This window comes from Thermobia domestica, chromosome 15 (genome assembly GCF_964235325.1).
Source record: "Thermobia domestica chromosome 15, izTheDome1.hap1.1, whole genome shotgun sequence".
Classification (NCBI taxonomy): domain Eukaryota; kingdom Metazoa; phylum Arthropoda; class Insecta; order Zygentoma; family Lepismatidae; genus Thermobia; species Thermobia domestica.
The window spans coordinates 170512650-170533709 of NC_137468.1; the positions used below are offsets into that span (position 1 = coordinate 170512650).

At 34.9% G+C, this 21060-nt stretch overlaps 1 protein-coding gene across 4 annotated transcripts in view; it reads left to right on the forward strand.

The window, feature by feature from the left end:
* Positions 1 to 19875, forward strand: part of LOC145671354 (uncharacterized) — a 42803-nt gene extending 22928 nt beyond the window's left edge. For all 4 annotated transcript variants that reach the window (XM_081740407.1, XM_081740408.1, XM_081740411.1 and 1 more), the window contains exon 3: positions 10042 to 19875. In XM_081740407.1, coding sequence (XP_081596533.1) covers positions 10042 to 11074 — 1033 coding nt within the window. In that variant the 3' untranslated portion in view covers positions 11075 to 19875. The remainder of the gene's footprint in view (positions 1 to 10041) is intronic.
* Positions 19876 to 21060: the final 1185 nt, after the last annotated feature.

The window sequence follows — 21060 nt, forward strand, 5'->3', positions numbered from 1 at the left end:
TTCTGCAAATCGAGAGCCTGCAACTCTTTCAGGGCCGCCGCAGCAATTATTATTACATCTGAATCTACTGTTGAAATTACAACATTTTAGTGGCCACATAAAACTGCATCATTGACATGTAGAAGATTTTTATATCTGCTTCTTCATATGAACAAGGAGACAGTTGGTTGTTTTTATGGTAGGATCCTACGCAAATTATGAGGTCTTCATCACTGGAAATAACAACCTTACAACCAACTTCCAGTGATTCAATTTCAGAAGCAAGTAAGTGGAAAAGTTGCTTTTTACTTTCATCAACTTGCAAAAATTTCCTAAAAACCCTTGGGAATTGTGTTGTTCATTTGAATAACATTGTTTCTCCAGAACCTCGTTTCAAACGAGTGTCAGCCGTGCGACTTCTTGCCAAGTATCTGTCAAACACTACTTCAACTCTATCAACTTTCTGCAGGTAAGATTCTACGGCAGGTCGAAATATTTTGGTTGCAAATTCTCCAAATGTTTTAGATGAACCTGGAGTAAGAGAATGTATAAGGGCAGCACCATCTATAACTCGCCACATACAATTTGCATAATGTACTGTATTTGCGTCCTTTCTAAGGACTGTTGTTTGCATTTGAAGTTTTGATTTCCCCTTTGTCATTCTGTTGTTAAATAACACTAAATTACCCCTTTTAATTACTGTATGAATTGATGTTTTCCCTTCAATCAACCTCTCTTGTACAAACTTTTCATACAGACATCTTCGAAGATTCCTGGCTTCTCTGGCCGACTTCTCTGCATCTTTTGTTGCACATATTTTGCTAACTGCTGTTGTTAATATATCTTCTTCAAATGGGTTACTATATTTTCTGAAGGAAGGTACAACATCTAAAACGTATTCCTTATATCTCTTTTCAAAAGCTTTGCTGCTTTCCTTATGCTGTACGTCATTTTCATCACATGCATCTTCTTCACCATCGAAAACCGAAAACTGTTCTTCAAAGTCAGATATTTTTACAACATCTGGCCCTGCAACCGTCCATTTCAAAAGTGCAGCGGGTTTGTCAAAAAGTCCTATTGCTCCACTAATTTCTTTAACTTGTTTGTTATTTTGCTCGTGTAAATGGTCATCCGCCATTGCTGAAAATGCTCGATTGCTCTTCTGACTTACGAATTTGCCTTTCATGAATTGTTTATATATAAACGGATGGCGCATCTCCAGTTCTTTCAATGCTTTGATGAAAACTGGCAACCAGCGGGCATAGCTTGTGTGGTCTAAAACAAACATCCAGGGATATATATCTTCCAGAATAGTTTTGAATTGTACAAAATTTCCTTCACGCACACTTTGTAAGAAAGAGAGCAATAGAATCTGTAGTTCCATAGTTATTGACCAGAAAATAAATTGCGGAGACTCCTCATTGCGTAGGTTACACCATTCGTTAAAATCTAAATATGACATTCCTTCAGAGACATTGATATATTTATATGCTTCGTATGCTTCTGTTTTCAAAATATATAGTGCAGCTACTGTTACTTTGTGAGCATAGCGAGCGCGCTTGACATGCGAGCACGATAGAAGCGATTCAGCTCCTCCAGTTGATGTTACTCTAGAATCAACTAATATATCAGTCCATGAGATTACTGAGATTACGTAAACAACATGAGATTACTTAAAAATACATAGTTAACACATAACTACAATAATACCTTTGGATTTACTTATAAGGTCTGAACACGTCATTCAAAATTTTAAAAACTATTTTTTCGTTGTTATTACAGTAAATAGCATGTTTAATTTGGCATTAAAATGGATGTAAATATGCCATAATTCTTTATATTTGTAACTCTATTACCTTAAAATTTTTAAAAGCGCGTTATTTGAATTAGCATGGCAATGAACATATAAACTGGCCCGAAGAACGGCAAAATTCTAGTATTTTCAGTTTGTGCCGCCATTTAGGACGCCATCTTGAATTCTGTCCGATGGGGTGTTCATCGGTTTTGTGTCCCGGCGGATTTTCATTCAACATGTTATAATGAATAAATGTGCCAAGTTTCATACTGGTATCCTGCACTATATAGTGGAGAATTTGCACAAGAAGTGATACTTGGCTGTGTGTTATTCGTTTCATTATTGTTTTCTCTTCTCACGTACAATGTATGGATGTGTGAATTATAACACGTTTAGTGACACATGACATGGGATTGCAACATTGGGATGTGATTTCTCGTTTATTCATTCGCATGTTAAAGCGACGTTCACCTGAACGATTCGTTTATAAGTGGCAGGTCTTTAACGGTGATGGATCTGTTGATAACGATTCTCAGGCTAACAGCAAAATGTCTTTTTCACTCCAAACAGTTAATTTACTTTCGCCGATTATAGCGCCATATTATGCATCGAGGGAAATGTGTTGATGAAACCTAACATAGTTTGGGACATAGAATCCAAATCTGCAATCAAAAATTGGGGTTTCCATTTGAAATTTCAAAGTTGACCCCACCCGAGCCTCCAGGGGGTGGGTCTAGAGGTCGAGTTTGGTTTCATCACATAGTTTTTTTAATATTACTAAACACGTGTGTTTTGGTTTTTCACTCAGAAGTTAAGTTCTCGAGTTATTCCACCGTGTCCAGACTTTTGATTCACTATATATATATATATATGTGTGTGTGTGTGTGTGTATGTTTGATTGATTCATTTGGTGTTGAGAAAAATATAATCATCTAGGCTCTCTGTCTTTTCACATAATACTGCGCTCAATTTGACTTCTTACTCCAGTAAAACTGAATTGTCTTTTACTTTCATTTACAAAACGAGAAAGCTGTACGGAGAAACGAAAGTGACATGAATAGCATACCCAAGTGGCGGTCCGATATAAAAGCTTTATGTACTAAATTTAATCTGATAGTTTACTCTACCCTGCTTTAAATCGGAACAGAACCTGGACAAAAGACTGAAGAAAGTACTTTTGGTTTAAAACGAGATAGCATAAACATCGTGAACACAATTGTAAGGTAGTAAAAAGAAATAATTTTCCGAAGTTAATGAAGTCTTCTTTCTTAAAAAATAGTTATAATAAGTAATAACTATGCTTTTACTGAAAGATTGTTTTGACATTTGATAATTTTGATATGGTAATTCTAGACTAAAGAGAATTTACGCTTACCGATTAGTATTTAATTTACACCTTAAAGTTTAAACATCTAGTTTGGATTGCTAATTCTAATGAGTGCTTCAATTTCAGGCCTACATGTGAGCGTCGTCATTGGTAATGATCAAATTGGGTCGTGTAATTTTTTGTTGGTTCTCCGTTGAATGTTGCGACTTCATTAGTTCTGAAACGCACAAGTACAATACCAATAAATAAAATTAAATAATAAAGGAACAAACATGTTACGTGGAATTTTCCTTAATTAGAACTTTCTCGCTCATACCTGAGCATTTTAGCATTGTTCCTTTTTTAAAGAAAGGCATCAGGGAACCACAAAGACATTCCACATGCGTCTGTGATCCTTCCGGCCGGTTCAGTAAACTTTCGTTCGTATGTGTGTAACCAAAGTTTACTAGTTTGTGGTAATCGAAACTTAATACCAACGATGTTGCGTGATACGTGATTTGTTTGCATTTAATTTAAATGAGTATTACTTGTTCCTGTAATTATTTCAAGAATTGCCGATACTGGAATAGGCCTATCTCGTAGCTACAGGCGTATTTTTAACATATGAGCTGTCAACACTACTAGCAATTCTATTAGGAATGAGAAACTTTGCGTGTACCAGGTTGACAAGACGACATCTCAATTGTAAACAATTCAAGTGCAAGGTTACGTTGAGAAAAGGAAGATTTTCCCACCTAAGCTGGATTATATAAGATGTCACAATCTTGATATATAGTTGGTTATTAACACACGGTAAAAAAGAATAATAATTTTTCAAAACAAAGCTATTGAGTAAGTTAGCTTAAATTAAGTTTGCTTTTCTATCGGTATAGTTGATCTTTACACTACGAAGAGACCACGTATCACCACACAAGTAATGAAATGGGAGTGTTTGTAATACATGGGTTATGTCCGTTGCATCAGTAATACATATAGGATGTCGTAAAATGCTTTTTAAAGAAAAGCTATACAGGCTGTTTTTTTGATTAAAAAACAATAAAAGAATATTGTGAAACAAGATTAATTGAATGTTCGTAATTGAAACCCAGGCGTCCTGGCTCTATTCCTACTATGACATGCAGTAGAGATGTTTTACTTCTGAGGCTGTACGCCCTTGGGTTCAGTTAATCGCAGAGTAAATGAGTTTCGTAGATTACAGAATGTGTACTGATGTTTTGCGGTGATATTTTCTTTAATCCTTTACATTTTTTATTTAGTGTTCCTAAAATTACACAGTGTAAATTGCTATCAAAATTTAAATGCAGCTCAGAGCTAGTGCAAGTATTGTTTTTGTTCTTCATTCGTATCTTCGCGAACGTGTGCATAATAACATCTTTATGTGATTGTAGCCAAGGAAACAAATACCTGATTACAAGAGTGCAATCTATGGAATAGAATGTTCAGAATCCTGTGCATAAATTTAACCTTTGTATTTCACGGATTCAGTTAATATAAACGTGGGTAAGCGCTTCGTATTGCTCTCGGTGCCGGATCTGTTCAGGTTCTCGATCTTCTTACCGGAATGAAACGTTGACCAGTTTCGGGATGCCGTCTTTCAACAGAAGGTGACTTACTGAGACAATATAAATTAAATGTTTACTATTTTCAGAATGCGTTTGTAATGACGAGGAAGTAAAGAGTTTCTTCAAGCTGTATTTAAATGGGAACTGTTTTTCTAGTTTAGATGTTATAAGGTTTTATAAATGTTGAATGTTCATCACAACGTTACGCATGGAATATTATATAAGTTTTAGTTCCACCGACATGTGATAATATAAGTTATATCATGTATGTGGCTCTTAAAGCTACTTAAGTGTACTTAGTTGTACATTGTCTACAAAGACTTGTCCCGTGAATATTCTAGAGTAATAACTCGAGAATGGACCACGTAATGTGCATGAGTTACCGCACGGAGAAAATTTATTCTTCAACATTTACTCAGATGTCGAATACACAACACCAGTAAAGGAACACGTAAGTAATGGGAAAAGGGCGTTATATAAGAAAATAATGAAAATTCGTTGTTTTTCTTAATATGTATCGTCTGTGCCAAGAGATCTTGTTGCAGTTTTAGACGTCACACACTAAAATATCGAAACAAGTTTAGATGTTGTGTTTAAAATGTATGGGTTCACAGGTGAAAATCTTTAAACTGCGTGATCATTAAATTGCATCAGATGATATTAATGTTTGTACATTATATTAATTTTTATCATATAGGTATTTATATATTATAAAAACTACGCAAACTGCTCGGTTTCATCTCTTACAGCGTAGATGATTTGCCTACTGGTTTTCAGTAATTACTTTATATAACTAATTTCTCGTCTGTAACATAATCCACTCATGAGATACTTTGTTTTGGGGGTAAACTTTTTAACCCCTTTTCTTTCTGATACGATGCTAATTCTAGTGAAAGAACTTTCGAAAGCAAAAGAGAAAGAAGATCCGGCCTAGGGATGGAGATAACAGTAGATTAACACGTTGGCTGCCATGAGACCCAAAAACAGGTCTCAGTAAGTGTCACGCATGGAGCCGTTATACCCACTTTTGGGTATCACCTCAGCTACCGCTTCAAGCCTTGATACCCGGACGGAGGTTTCACTTACTATTTGTTTCTCGGATCAAAAGTAAACTTTGGTCTCAGAATTTATACTGCTTTTGTGGCCCCGGGCCAGAGAGCGGCACATGCTGACAACAATGGCGTGAAATTGTCACTAGCGTTTTAATAAAAGAAAAGCTTTCTTATTGTTTATAGTGAGTTCATTTTGTTTATTCTCAACACAACTATTTATGCATTTGTATGATAAGTTAGTTATTTGACGTTGGTTGAATTTTAAGAAAGTAAAAAAAAGAAGAAGAAAGTAATGCCTTATATTCTGTATTTAGTGTAAAAACAACAAACTGCTTCATTTCCTCAAAAGTTTCATACTTGGCCCTCAATGTGGTTCACACAATTTGGCCTTGGCAGCTAACGTGTTAAAACTGAATTTCAAGGGATTCTCACGTTTCCTAAATTAATTAAATACAAGCTTGATTTTAAGTTTACGTGCGTATTAATATACCGGTTTTTCCTCTTCTCTCTCTTAAATTCAGTATTTCCCAAACTATTGTTCCACTCCATAGTTTATTTTAAATTATATCCGTGTGTGCTAAGTCTTCTATCTCTGACGAGAGAGAGATTCCAGAGGTGACGATTTTTTACGTTCGATTATAGTCCTCCCATTTTAATGAAATTAACATGACAAAAACTCAGTGGAATATAAGCACTAAGTATTCTTCTTGTTTACCTCAACTATAAGTTGGCGGGCAACATGGACATTTTAAAACTTTTCCTTGAGAGCGCTGGTTTATACTTTGATAAGTTCTCTTTCTCGTCACTGCATCTAAATATTCCTTGCTTGCTCTTGCTCTTCGTGGTGTCCCTTCTGCCAGGGTCCAATCCGTGTGCCGTACAAGATGGCCAAGTATGCGTTTTCTTCTTTCTTCTGTTTTCTTCACGATCTTTCGTCCTTCTTTAGCTACTTTTACTTTACCTTCATTCGTTTTCCTTTCCGTCCATGATATGCACATCTTTCTACGCCAACACCACATTTCAGATGGTTCCTTCTTGGAAATTTCAGCTTTTATCTGTGTCTGCCCCGCTCCGTTTACCAAGATCTTAATAAATAGATTACGAAAGTCCATGACACATTTCTTATGTTAGCAGTCGTCTTTTTCCTACTTAATGCTTCTTTAGCGTGCGCTGTTCTGAAACATATGTCTATTTCACTTCCGTCTAAGGATATTAGACTTTCGTAATAAGGGAACGTCTTAAGTCTTCAATTTTGTCTTCATCTTTCCATACGTTTGCCTCTTCCTGTCCTGCTCTTGTGCACTTTATCCCTTTGGTTTTCTTCTTCTTTATCTTCATTTTGTATGTTTTTTCCAGTTGGTGGTTCAAATTCGAAAGTCCTTCTTGTAAGTCCTTTTCGTCCTTCGCTATCAGTACTATGTCATCAACAAACCGTATTGTTCTCAAAACCTGGCCATTTACTTTAACGCGGTTCTCCTTTTTATCAAAGAGTTCTTTCATATAGACATTGAACAGGAGAGGTGAAAGTCCACGTCCTTGCTTTATTCCTTTACTTATCCTTTTTCCTTTCTGATCTATTCCTATAACAACTGTCTTTTTCCTGTAAGCTGGTATATGATTCTTCTAAATATTGCGAAATTCTAAATATATTCTATTTCCTAGCACTGAATATTAGAAAATTTGTAACGAACAGTTCAGTTGCCTTACTTTTATAATGTAATTTATAACATGTGACTTTCATTTCTATAATATACAAAGTGGAGCATTTCTCTCGATCCGCCCTTCTAACTTTCAAAGTAATAAAGAATAAACTGTCAAGTTTTGACGATGGCAATAAACCTGGGAAATATAAATCGACATTCTGCCCGATACTAGTGTTGCAAACTTAATATAGGACTTCGTCTCTCGAATGGCATTACATCAGATGAGTACTGATTTAAGTTGTATGTGTTATGGTAAAATTGCACAATGCCAACTTATTTGTGTGTGTTGAAAAGTAACGTTACTGCATGAGAATTTTCAAAATTCATGGAGCCATTAAATAATGACTGACTTTGGACGAATAGAGTAATCCATATCCTCAGTAGTTCGCCGCCCAATTCGCCTATCATAAAATCAGATATTTCTTGTGCATAGGTGAAAAGTTACAACCAATTGAAAACAATACGCTTGTCAAAATGTTTTACGTCGGAAAAGTGTTTAGATGGGTATAACATTTAACCATGTGTATGTATTTCATCGACGGTAAATAGGTAATACGGACTTTAATATCTCAAAGCATTCCGAGGATATTAAAAACACTAGTATATATTAGTATATGCGTGAAATGACGTATTTTGAGCAAAATTTTAGAAGTTTTGCATTATTCGTTTATTTCTTTCTCATGATTGTAACAGTTGCCGTTGGTAGTGGTAATTGCAAAAGTTTCCATAATTGTTAAATTTTACGGGATAAAAATTAATTATATAATATATGACCATGTTCAGTGACATCGTTCCTCCATTCTCAAGTATAATAGAGATGTTCATTTCGTAATGTAACAAATATAATTGTGATATCGAAGATATAAATTGTAGATACAATAAAAGATAAAGAAAGAAAGTACAATCTCTTGTTTAGCGAAGAAAAATAGTATGGAAACCATGATTTGTAGTGGAAAAGAAGTAGAGGCGATATGTTTTACCACGATTTTGACCCGACATACTAGCTGTCTAAATGCTGAAATACAGTGAATGTAATTTACCTAAACAATTCCATTTCTATTTACAAAATAACTCCAAACCATGAAAGAGCTTTTTCTAGTTACAGGGTAGGGACATGAAAAAGTTCGCTCCCACTTTTTAAAGAAAGTGAAAAATGCTCCGTTGTGTTATATTATAGAGAAATATAGACGAAAATTCTCAAGAGGTAGTTTCCATGTTAACAGTCCTTAAACAATTTCTCACGGAAATACTTCCCCAGCCTGTACTCGACTGATGGATATCAAGAACCTCGGAACATCTACCTCACTCCACAAAAGACAACCTTTATATCCTCCTACTCAAATTTTCAGATTTGAATTAACCGAAGTTTCCTTTTCACTTGTACATTTAAAACAACCGAGTCCACCTTTAACGAATGTCAGCCCTATATGATTTTTAAATTTGGTTTCCCTTCTCTGTGCTTTACAAAGATAGACAACAAATGCAATGACATTCATGTCATGAAGATTAACTTTCTGACCGATAAATTATTTTATAGTTGACGCATGTTAGAGAGGTGGAGCCACAGTAGTAGTCTGCTTATCTTCATTACCTTTCTTTGTATACTGTCCTCATCTGAAGTTCTTGCCTTTTTGATTTTTTCTAAAAGTTTCTCGATATTGAAAATATTTAACTTCCATTAACTAACAATATCAGATTGAAAGCAATCGCTACAAATATCGTAGAGGATTCACTAATATCAGGGATAAACTCACGCACACGCATTCAGTATTATCTAATAATTAGCAGAACGGAAAAAAAAGGTTTTAATAAAATGTTGTAAGCTCCACATAACCATCTTTTCACACAACACAGTAACGTGGCACCTACGTGTTAGTTGAAAAAAACTTCATTCTCCTCTCACAAATACCAACCACATCTGTGTCTTTATTATTGTAGACTCAAAAAATGTCCCTATGAAATCATGACAATACTCTACGATTTGAGCTTAAGCTAGTCGCCTCAATACACACTTTTATTTGGATTGAGCACATGAGTCATTCCTTTCTGTCATGTGTTGTATCTGCGATCAACAGAACCAACAGAAGTTTTTGCGTAGAAGCGAGGAATGAACATCTATGTAGACGATTCATTTTAAAACAAAATAGTACGAAACACATACAAAAAATATTGGTGTTCGCAACTTCGAAAGTATTTCTACGTGAGAAATAAAATCCTTCTCCCGCAAAGCTATTCTTCAATCATTCTGTACAAAGAGATTAAAGGTATATTAACATCCATTTTCGAGTTACAGTACTTGTTGGTCCTGGAAAACGAGTAACGCTATAGTTTTTCACTGTATACAGTCTCAATAAGGCTATTGAAGGAAACCTCTTGATAGTTCATCATTCTGTATTTCTACAAGATGTCAGATAATAGCGCAATAATATCAGACCTCAACTTTTCGAAATACAAACAATTTGCGCCTTGTTAAGCTTCTCATTTTCAGTACCATAACAAATATAATAGGAAACAATTACATTTGCATTCCTTGTGTATTTTTGGTTTATGTATTTGCATTTTTTTGTGCTTTCATATTATTAATATTGATTTTAAATTTCATGTTTGATGTCTTCTTTTACAGGTTACATGCAAGTACTGTTTCAGGAGAACAGAATACGACTCTTACAACAAGGGAAATTTCTCATTCAGCTCAGAAATTTCATATTTTCCAGGAATTGTACAAGAATTTTTCTCACACACATTCAGTAAAACAGTTAATACATGCACGTGAAAAACTTCACACTTACCAAGAATATGATAATAGATTCAGTTTAAACGTTCACATTCGAAAATCAGATTTGGAAAAGCAAATGATTACACATACGGGACAAAGAAGTCACACGTATCACCAGTATGGAAAGCGATTTGTTGAAAAATCATTTTTGGAGAGACGAATGTTAATATATTCAGGAGAAAAAGCTCACTTGTGCAAAGTGTGTAGAAAAGTATTTACTCGAAAATCTGAGTTACTGAAGCACATGTTTGTACATACGGGTGCAAAACCTCACAAATGCAATGAGTGCCGGAAGCGATTTGCAGATAAATCAAATTTGGCGAAACACATGTTGATACATAAAGGTGAAAGAGCTCACACTTGCCAAGAATGTGGAAAGGGATTTATTCGAAAATGGGATTTGAAGAGTCATATGATTATACATAAAGGTGAATATTATCTAACATGCGAAGAATGTGGAAAGAGATTTCGTCGAAAATCAGATTTAGCTACACACGTGTTTATACATACAAATGAAAAACCTCATGGATGCCAAGTTTGCAGCAAGGGCTTTACTGGAAAAACTGTTTTTACAAGGCACATGTTGATACATACAGCTGAAAAACCACACGCATGCCAAGTTTGCAGCAAAAGGTTTACTAGAAAACCAGATTTGACAAGGCACATGTTGATACATACAGGTGAAAAACCTCACGCATGCCAACTTTGCAGCAAGAGATTTAATCAAAAATCATGTTTGACAAGACACATGTTGATACATACAGGTGAAAAACCTCACATTTGCGATGCCTGCGGGAAGGGATTTACTGAAAAATCAAAGTTGGCAAATCATATGTTTATCCATATAAGTCAAAAAACCTCACACGTGCCAGGTGTGTAGAAAGGTTTTTCAAAACTCACATTTGGGGAGACACATGTTTGAACATACAGATGAAAATTTACTCGTGTCAAGTGTAGGGAAGGAGGTTTAGTCGCAAATTAAATTTAGAAACACATGTCTTTTTACAGATTTGTGAGAAACCTCTAACCTGCAAAGAGTGTAGTAATCATTTTATTCAAAAATCTGCTTGAGGAAGACAAATGTCAACACGTATAGATCAAAAACGATACATGTGTCAATATCGTGGAAAGCGATTTATTCAAAAATCACATCTGGAAAGCCACACGTTGACACACATTGTTGAAATAACTCATATATGACAAAGAGCCCACAATTGAATACATTCATTTGGAAAGAGACATGTGTCAATTGTGTAGAAAGGGGTTTACTCGTAATTCAGTTTTGGCAAGGCAGATGTTGATAGATGCACGTGTAAAACGTCACACGTGCACTGACTGGTAAAATGCGTTTGTTGGAAAGAGCTTGGCAGGGCATGATTATGCATACAGGTAAAAAAGCTTACGCCCATCAAGTGCGTGGAAATTTATGAAAATTAGCTTTTGTGAAACACATTTTTGTACATACAGATGAAAAATGTTAAAGCTGCATGGCCTGTAGGGTATGCTCGAAAATCTCATTTGGGACCATATATTTCCACATGCGGGTGAGAAACTTACGTGAGCTATGAGTGTAAATGTGAGTTTGGTAGAAACTGACGTTTATAAACACGTTTTTACACAGGTGGGAAAGTTCTAAAGTACGAGGAGTGTGGAAAAAGATTTGTTGAAAAATTAGTATAGGCAAAAAACATGTCAATACATAGAGTTTTAAAACGGTTCAGGTGCCATGATTATGGAAAATGATTTATTAAAGAATATCTTTCGACAATTTGGGAACGTCCTCGTCAATTCAAATTGTCGAAATATATCAGGTATGCTAAGAGAGTGGAAATAAATGCACATGTTAATACATACAGATCTTGCATAGGCCTGAGTTGTGATTCCATATTTTCTCTAAAAATTACATTTACTAAGACACATATTAAAACATTGTGTTGATTATCCTCTGAAGGGCCAAGTCCGTAGAAAATCATAAATCATAGAAAGGGAGTTGCTCGAAAATCATATTTAGTAACACGTATGTTAATACACACAGGTGGAAAGCTTTTTATACTCCAAGATGTGCGAAACGGGATTTAATTAGAAATTATTTTCGACATCTTAATTCGTACTTGTGAAAAAGTTCATATATGTAACATCAAAGCAAAAAAAGTTTTTTTTTTTTTGGAAAATTATATATAAAGAAGCACTTTTCAATGCATGCTTATGAAAAGCCTTGAATGTGCCAATGGTGTGGAAAGATATTTAGTCGAAATTCACATAGTCGACAACATATGGATGTATAACGGTAATAAAACCTAAAATTCCCAAGACTGCGAAAATATTCAAAAAAATTACATTTGGCAATGCTCATGTTACAACATAAAGATTGAAAATATATTTGTCTTCTGTGTGCAATGGAATATAGTCAAGGGTCAGGTTTGACAGTTATGATTGTACATACTGATGAAATACGTCACACGTGCGAATAGTGTCCGGACCGAGTAACTAAAAAAAAATTGAACTTCGTAGTTATGAAAACGGTCTTCGTAAAAAGGTACATTTGGCAAGAAACATGTTAGAATATGCACGTGAAAATGCTCGCACGTGCCAACAGTATAGACGGAGATTAATTCGAAAATCACATTTAAAAAAGTCACAAATGACAAAAGTAACGGAATGTATTTAGTTGATACACACTTTGCAAGACAAGTGTTATTATATACAATTACAAGGTTCAAACATGCCACTATTGTGGAAAGTGATAAAGTGTAAATTCAATTTTGGCAGCACATATATGTTAATACGTATTGGTAGAAAATACCTCTCTCTCGATAGTTACGTGGAAAACGATTAGTCGAATTTAATTTTGGTACCACACATTCATGATGAAACCTTCATAATCTCTGAATGCTAAAAAGAAGTGAATCGAGCTTGAAACTGCTCAACATATCTTATAGCATGCCAAAGTAAAGAGAGACATTTACTTCGTGTAATATTTGGTAAGACTCCTACTAACATATGTAAACGATGAATATCTTCTGTGCCGAGAAAATTTTCTGGCGTTGACTGATCAATATCGTTTTGCTAAAACCGCTATATTTAGACCTAATTTGAGACAACATTTATATTAAGTAGTTAATCAAAACTAAAATCTATCACTACATAATTGAACGGACACAAGTGATACACGCAATTTGTACCAAGAGTGTAGGAGGAATGCTTATACAGATTGCACCTGGGAAAACACAGGCTCACATGTAGGAGCGCTTTGACGTCTAAAAGTACTGAAAGGGACTTATTGAATGATCAGCCTCGCAAGATTTAATTTTCATACACACGAGTGGGGATATGTTAAATCGAAGTGAATAGCAGCCACACCTAAGACACCGCGTCTTGACACATGCAGAGAAAACCCTCATTCATCTTACTGGTTGAAGTTCAAAATCATATTACAAAACAGTTTCATCCGAATGTAAGAGAGCAGATTTTATAATATGCTAAACTTCAGAAATCAATTGCATTTATATACCTATATGAATACTCTTGCGTAAACATACATACATAACTTTCATATATGAATTAGTTGGACAAATATTTCCTTCTGACAAAGCTCGATCAAAGCATATACTGGTGGAAATACTGATCCCTTCTGTTTAGGTGGTATTTCATTTACGATTAGTGTCTATATTCTCTACAAGAACTTCTATTTACGATTAGTGTCTATATTTCTCTAAGATTTAGTGCGAAATTAGAGGCAAAGAAGAGCGTTTTTTAGTACTCAAAGCGACACCAAGTTTCTCGAAAACGTAAATGTAAGTTAAACATGATTTCAGGCAGCGGAGTAACTGTGATGTGATAATGTTAAAAGCTTTAGTAGAAGCTTGGTATTTTATCCCGAATGTAGTCAACACAGTTCTTAGTATTATATTTTTCATAAAATACAATGTGTATAGCACTGTAAAACTGCTATCATCTAAAACCATGTGATACCTAAATTAATCTCTTAAATTGGTACTTAAATGTAGGAAGTTTGTTATTCCAAAACAGTGGTGCATCCAGGAGTAGGCTGGTGATTCATGTTCCACTTTCGAGTCCATTGACACTTTAGTTTCACACACACACACACATATATATATATGTGTGTGTGTGTGTGTGTGTTTGTTTGTGTGTGTCTGGTACACCGCATTTGAACCAAATTTTGTAAGCAAGTATCCCATTGTCTAGAGAGATGATCTTAAATACGGTGGCCAAGCTCGCTCACGAACAGCATTCGCTCAGCTCGTCTGTATTCACGTACTTTCTTACCCAAGGTAACTGTTTGCGGATCTTAAGGAAATTGTACGCGCCAATATTCCATTCTCTATTAAATCGGTATATTTGAAAGTTCTTGGGACAAGAGCGGGGCTTGTTCACTTTCTTTTCTGCGTAACTACCAGCAGCACATAAACAAAATTCAGCGACCTTGAAAATAATTGTCTAGGAAATGAAAATCCCTTTTGGTTGGCCGAGGTTAGGTCGGGCTATTTCTCAAAGAGAGTACGTACCAGAGCTTTGCTCCTCATAAGCTTGCGACTTCTTCTCATTGTCTATACTCCTGTTGCTAAAACTTACCACGCACAAAATCAACGTATAATCATGGTAAGGGAACCCAGAAATTGCCAGTTTAACTATACGTAGTGTTCATTTTTTCGAGTTCTGTCTGACATATATATCCAAATTTGAAAGTAGAATGTAGTAGTCATCAAATAGTGATCTTTAAAGCTATAATACTAGCTCCTCGTTAGCATAATTTTTAGTTTGTCCGACTAGGACGGGTATGCCTCACTCTTAACACCATACATTTATTGGTACTAATTCTGCATATTATGATAATTAGGAAGCTACCTAAATTAAGAGGTATCGTAGTACGGTTAGGAAAGCCACTCATACTGTAGCCTGAGAGGTGATGGACAGACTACACCTTTCCTAGTTGAACTAACGGTAAATTTATTTATCATACACCTGCTTCAATCTGTAAGAGCATTCAGTACTTTCCTCTATCACTTAGAATATTCCATTAGTGTCTGCATACTGAGTAGACTAAAAAAAAACAGTGGAGTGCTTTAATTTCAAAAACAGGCAGTCCATAATTTCAGAAATTTTCTTGAATTGAATTGTGTACTAATACACTATCGAGAAACGTCGAACTTGTGTCCGTAAACTATCTTCCTACCTTAGGATTAAAAATAACTAATCAAGAAACGTTCTCAGAAAACCAATCGAAAGATGTAAATTTATAATTTATGTATGAAAATGGAATCGTCTATTTGCGAGATTTTTTAACTGTAGAGTATACAATATTGAATAATAAAAATATGAATTAATAGAAAGTATATTACGAGTTACGTTCACTGAATCAACTGTCACAATAGAAGTCGCAGTGGGTCAGGGCTAACGAACTTCCTCGACTGACAGTTTAAGGTAATAATTATACAAATTGCTTTATAACTGATAATTGGACGTAAGGTATTGCACCGTGAAGGTGTGTGAACTTTCCGCAAAACCACTACATTTTATAATTTCATTATGTACTGACACAGATACTTTGCAGTTTCATGAAGAAATTTGTGTTGTTTAAGAGAAAGATATGTCATTAAGAAACAACAATGAAAATGTGTTTTAGTAGCTTTCGTTCTGAAAATTTGAGTGTCTAGAATGCTAAACGCAGCAGCCAAAAGTCACACAATTGTAGAAAATATTGTATGAAATGAAATATGGCGTGTGCAAAACATGATATCGCCAAAGGTTTAACCTTTCATCACTAAATAATTCTAACCATTTGAAGAAAGCCGGTTCAAAGGAGAAGCTCGACTTTTGCGTGTCACACGATCTGCCTAAAATTCCAGATCAATACTGTTATCGAACTCTACTGAAACAAAGAATTCATTCCATTTTTGAATTGGTTATTTACAAGTGACGAAAGATGCATAACGTACTATAATGTGCGAAAACATCGTTAACGACGTGAGGAGAATCTCCGCTGTCTTTAAGAACCCCATATTGCTCTCAGCAAGATCTAGTTGTGCGTTCGGTGGGATTGGAAGGTTATGGTGCTTCACAAGGTGCTGATTGAGGGCTGGACGATACACTTGGCAACTAGCTTGTTTGGTTATAGTAACGCAAAAGAAACGGCCAGAAGTTATCTAAAGAAAAGTGTCATATACTACACTTACAACGCCAGACCGCACACACTTTTAACAATCCCTCAGAAATAGCCTGAATTTGGTGAAAAAGTTACAATGCATTTACTGTATAACCCTACCTTGGCACCGTCAGTCTCAGTTGTCTTTGTCTCTGTGGAATTCTCTAAATTGTGCTGTTTTTTTCAAATGAGGCAGGTACAAAGTATGTGTCGCAATTCTTCTTTTAACTGAGAAAATAGCTGCATTATAATGCTTCCCGTTGTTCAAGCCTTGCTTACAATATACGTAAATTTGATTAAAACTACTCGCTCAGCAAAACAATATGTTCATTTTCAAAGTTATTAATGGTCAAGTTACTGCAATCAGCTTTGATTCATCAGACACGATCAAATCTGACATTATAGTGTCAGATGAAGTCAAAATAAATTTGTGGCGAAACTGCTACACGTTAATTCTTTTCACTATAGATGTTTGTTTTGCTCAGTGAAGAGTTTACATCAAATTTACGAAGATCTGCAACTCAACGTGCAATCCAAAACACATGTGCTCCTATCAGAAACAGAAAGTTGGTGCCTCGCGTTCCAAAAGATAATAGACTAGTGAATTTACTTACTATTATGTTTTCAGCTATAAAATTTTGCATTTACAGTTCATATAATATTGTTTCGTAACCGAATTTGGAAAGAAAAGAATTAAAAAGGATTATTCAAAGATATGTTCTCAGCCTCCTGGAAGATTAGGAAAAATTGTTCTAGTCCAGGATTTGAACAAATTATTAACAAACTTATCCAGACCACTCGGAAATGTTTTTAATGCTACCTTAAATTTGTTTGTATAAAATTCTTTCGTTCCACGATAGCAGTCAGAGGGCTGGGTTTGCTGAAAATAATTAAAATTTCGTGTCCTGCTACAGACGACCTTTCGCCTAGGTTATATTTTCTTTCACGTTAGAATAACTAATGTATTAGAGTTTATACCTGCAAAACGAAAGCGCATACAATGATCGTTAACTACACTAAACCAGCAATAGAATTGCTGCAATAACCTAACGAACAAATTTTGACGAATAAAATGCATACACTCGTGATTACCGCTTCATGGGGTCTTAGGCCTCATTCTTACATGAAAGGAATTGAACTAGCTAACAGTATTTTGTGAAAGCTCGAATAAACTGATTAGCGTCGGTGAGAGTTTAACCCATTGGATTTGTAAGAACGAGATTCGTGTTAGAACCTCAGAATGTCAGAGCTTTCCAATATTCTTCAATCGTAGTCCATATTCCATAAAACATGCAAGATTATTTTCTGTGGATAATGAAACATGTTGGAGGAAGAAGATTAACATGGAATCGAAGTATGTCCATGATTGGAAACAAATACTTCCAAGGCTATTTCCTTCAATTGTTGTATATTTGATATTTTTAATTTATTGTATTTTCTAGCTCATGAATGATGAGTGTTTTTTCTTTCTCCTCTTATGCAGAATGTAATGAAATAATATATTACACACACAACGAATTAGAGTCTCTTTAATATGTTTCACAATTTAACAAATTGCTCCATAGAATAAAGGTTACTCTTAAAATGGAGATGTTTTTCAAGCATCAATTTCAGAACGAAAACCTGTTTCACTGTTCCACGAGCTTACCATACGCTTGGAAAATTGCATGTTACTTGTGTTATGTTTGTCCGAACGTTGTGTTACCAAAAAAATATTAGATCGGAACAAATGGAGATGTAGCAGTCAGGGAAAAACATAATTTTGCTTTGACTGTACATCAGCGTGGGTGAGAATACGAATAAAATAAAATAATTGTTCCGAGTGCAGATTAGAAACATGAAAGGTACAGTCAGTAAAATTAAAATTCATTTGTTCTATCGCAAGGCGTATCTATGACAAAGGTATAAAATATAAAATTTATTTTGCATTGGTTTTAAGAGAATCAATGTATGACTGCAAATGAAGCCTAAGTTGGGTTTACCAGAATTACTGCAAACATGCCCAGTATTCGGAAGAAAATGGATGGTATATGAATGCGAATGACTACGAAAGAATTAGTATAGTTATAACATGATTGGGTTCGATTCCTTACCTGTCCCTGTTCGGGAAAGCCATATTTATAACACGATGGGGTTCGATCCCTATCTGTCCCTGTTCGGGAAGACATATTTGTAACAGGATTGGATCGTGTTCCTGTTCGGGAAAGCAACTTTTATGAGCCGCCTGGGTTCATATCTTGTTCGGTACGCCTTTCTAGTATTGTACTGGGTTCGATCCTCATTTGTTCGTTGTCGGGGTAAAGCCTTTTATAACAGTACATTGTTCGGATCATACACATCCCTAGGTGGGCTTGGACATTTACAATGGTCCGGGATTCGATCCTCTACAACTTATACGTCTTCTTTAGTATTTAGAAACAATTTGGATCATCCATCTGAGCCTACCGTATAGCTACTGGACAACATGATTCGGAGATCGAATCAGAACGTTTTAGAGAACCAGCATAAAGTAGATTTTAATTGTATTTTCAGCGCTGATGCAATTTAATACTATACGAATTATTACGTTGCATAGGCGCTAGTCATTCGTGCTGTAAAGAAAAGTAAATTAGATTGTCTCTTAAAATTAACAAATATAAATTTAAACCATGATAATTATTTTGAAAGGATACTCGAAATTTCACTTTTGCTTTAATTAACACTTAAACTCACGAACAAATATTACATAGCTTTTAGGCACTTTACTTGGATAACTGATTATTATGATAATATTTTAATTTAGGCACATTTATTATTGTGAACGCGGATGTCACGAATTATCGGTCGTATTATGTACATTGTTGATTTCCACAATTTCACTGGCACTGTTCACTCACAATGGCACTGAAAGGGAAGCTATTTTTAGTGATTCCAGGGGGATGTCCTCAAGGTTGTGGGTTTCGTTCCTTTCATCTTCTTTGCGATGGACAAGTAGGTTCTTTTACTGCTCCGCCGTGTCCCATTATTGAACAATTTTAAATATAACTATTCATGTTGTAAACACATTCATTTTACGAACACTCCTTTGATGTATTATGACATTACAATTAACGTTGTACGAAGAACACATTATTATAAGTACAATAGTGGGTGTTTATTCGTCTAGTTTAGCCTCCATGGCAAACACAAGCTGTTCTCGCACCGAGCATAATTGTCAGACTAATACACTTTTTCTCTCCGTCTCTTCGCGTTGCTAAGCAACATCTCGACTCATGATGCCATCTGGTGATGTCAAAAGTTAAAAATAGCTATGACAACCCATAGGCAGTAATTTTTAGAGAAGACGATTGTTCTCTGTGCTGAATTTTAGCTCCTTATTTGGGGAGGCGAGAGGAACACTACGATCTCCGTCGCAGACGAGACCCACATACTTATATGCATATTCGTTTGTTGGCTGAGAGAAAAATTCTTGAGAGCACTTTTATGCGAGCTTCATTTAAAAGGTTAAGAATTTTCTTCTTAAATATACAATTAGCTGAACCATAGGCGCTCGACAGGACGTTTGTTTTGAAAGAAGCAGAAAAACAAACAGAACCCTGCAACACTGATCACTTCACTATTATCACCAAATTTCATCCACTGCTCTTCAAAGGGTTAACACCAGTTAAATCTTTTGTGATGATACAACGAAAAATTTTTAAAGTCCATTCGGAAATACGGTAACGAACACGTGGGCCATAAAAACGAATTTCAGATTACGATTGGGCCATAATGTCAATAAAGTTTATCAATGTCTTTTATTATATTAATATTTGTTGTTTTAAAATACTTAAGTGCCACAATATCAAACACATCAAAACATAAACAAAGTTATTATTATATTCTTTCAAAATAGCATATTTAATAATTTGAATAACTAATTACTGGCTTTGTCCACCATTAAACACAAAAATATTACACTTATAAGTATATTGAATAATTATTGCAACCTAAAATATTTACTAATGTAGTGCCTTGTACTATTACGTTTAACATGAATTAATTGTCTTACTATCCTAAGAAAGTATTCACATTTAATATTTACTTTCATTGAAAACAACTTTCAACATTCTTGAAAACTAACACAATATATATTCATTTCCATCTATTTTTATTAGTAGTGGTATTATTTCAATTATCTTACTACTATGAAACAAATATATAGCACACAAATTAAATTCAAATATGAACACACGTAAATATTTTTAAAATATTGGTTACGGTATGAAAAATTTTTACTTAAATTTACAACAACACTTATTAATCATAATATTTTACATTTATTACATTCTGGTTGAAAATTGACCAAGAATGGACTGAGCAGTGGATGGCTTGTCAGACCATTACACTTTTTTAAAGTGTTTGCCCTCCTAAATTTAGAAGATACCTACCCACATTATTATTATTTATTTATTTCCAACCCGGAGATGAGGGTTAATTATAGAATAAAAGGTTAATATTAAAAAGAATATAGTAGGGTATAATACGAAAATTGCCTACGCCGGGCGTTACATAAATATAATGTTACCCAAAAGTGGGAGGGAACCTCATCTCAATGACTTGGCATACATCTTTACTGGTTTTTCCATTACTTTGGAAAAGAAAATATCAACGGCCATCTGGAAATCGCATAGCTAATCACAGATGCCTGTTTACATCATATTAAACAACCTTCTTTTCTTCTC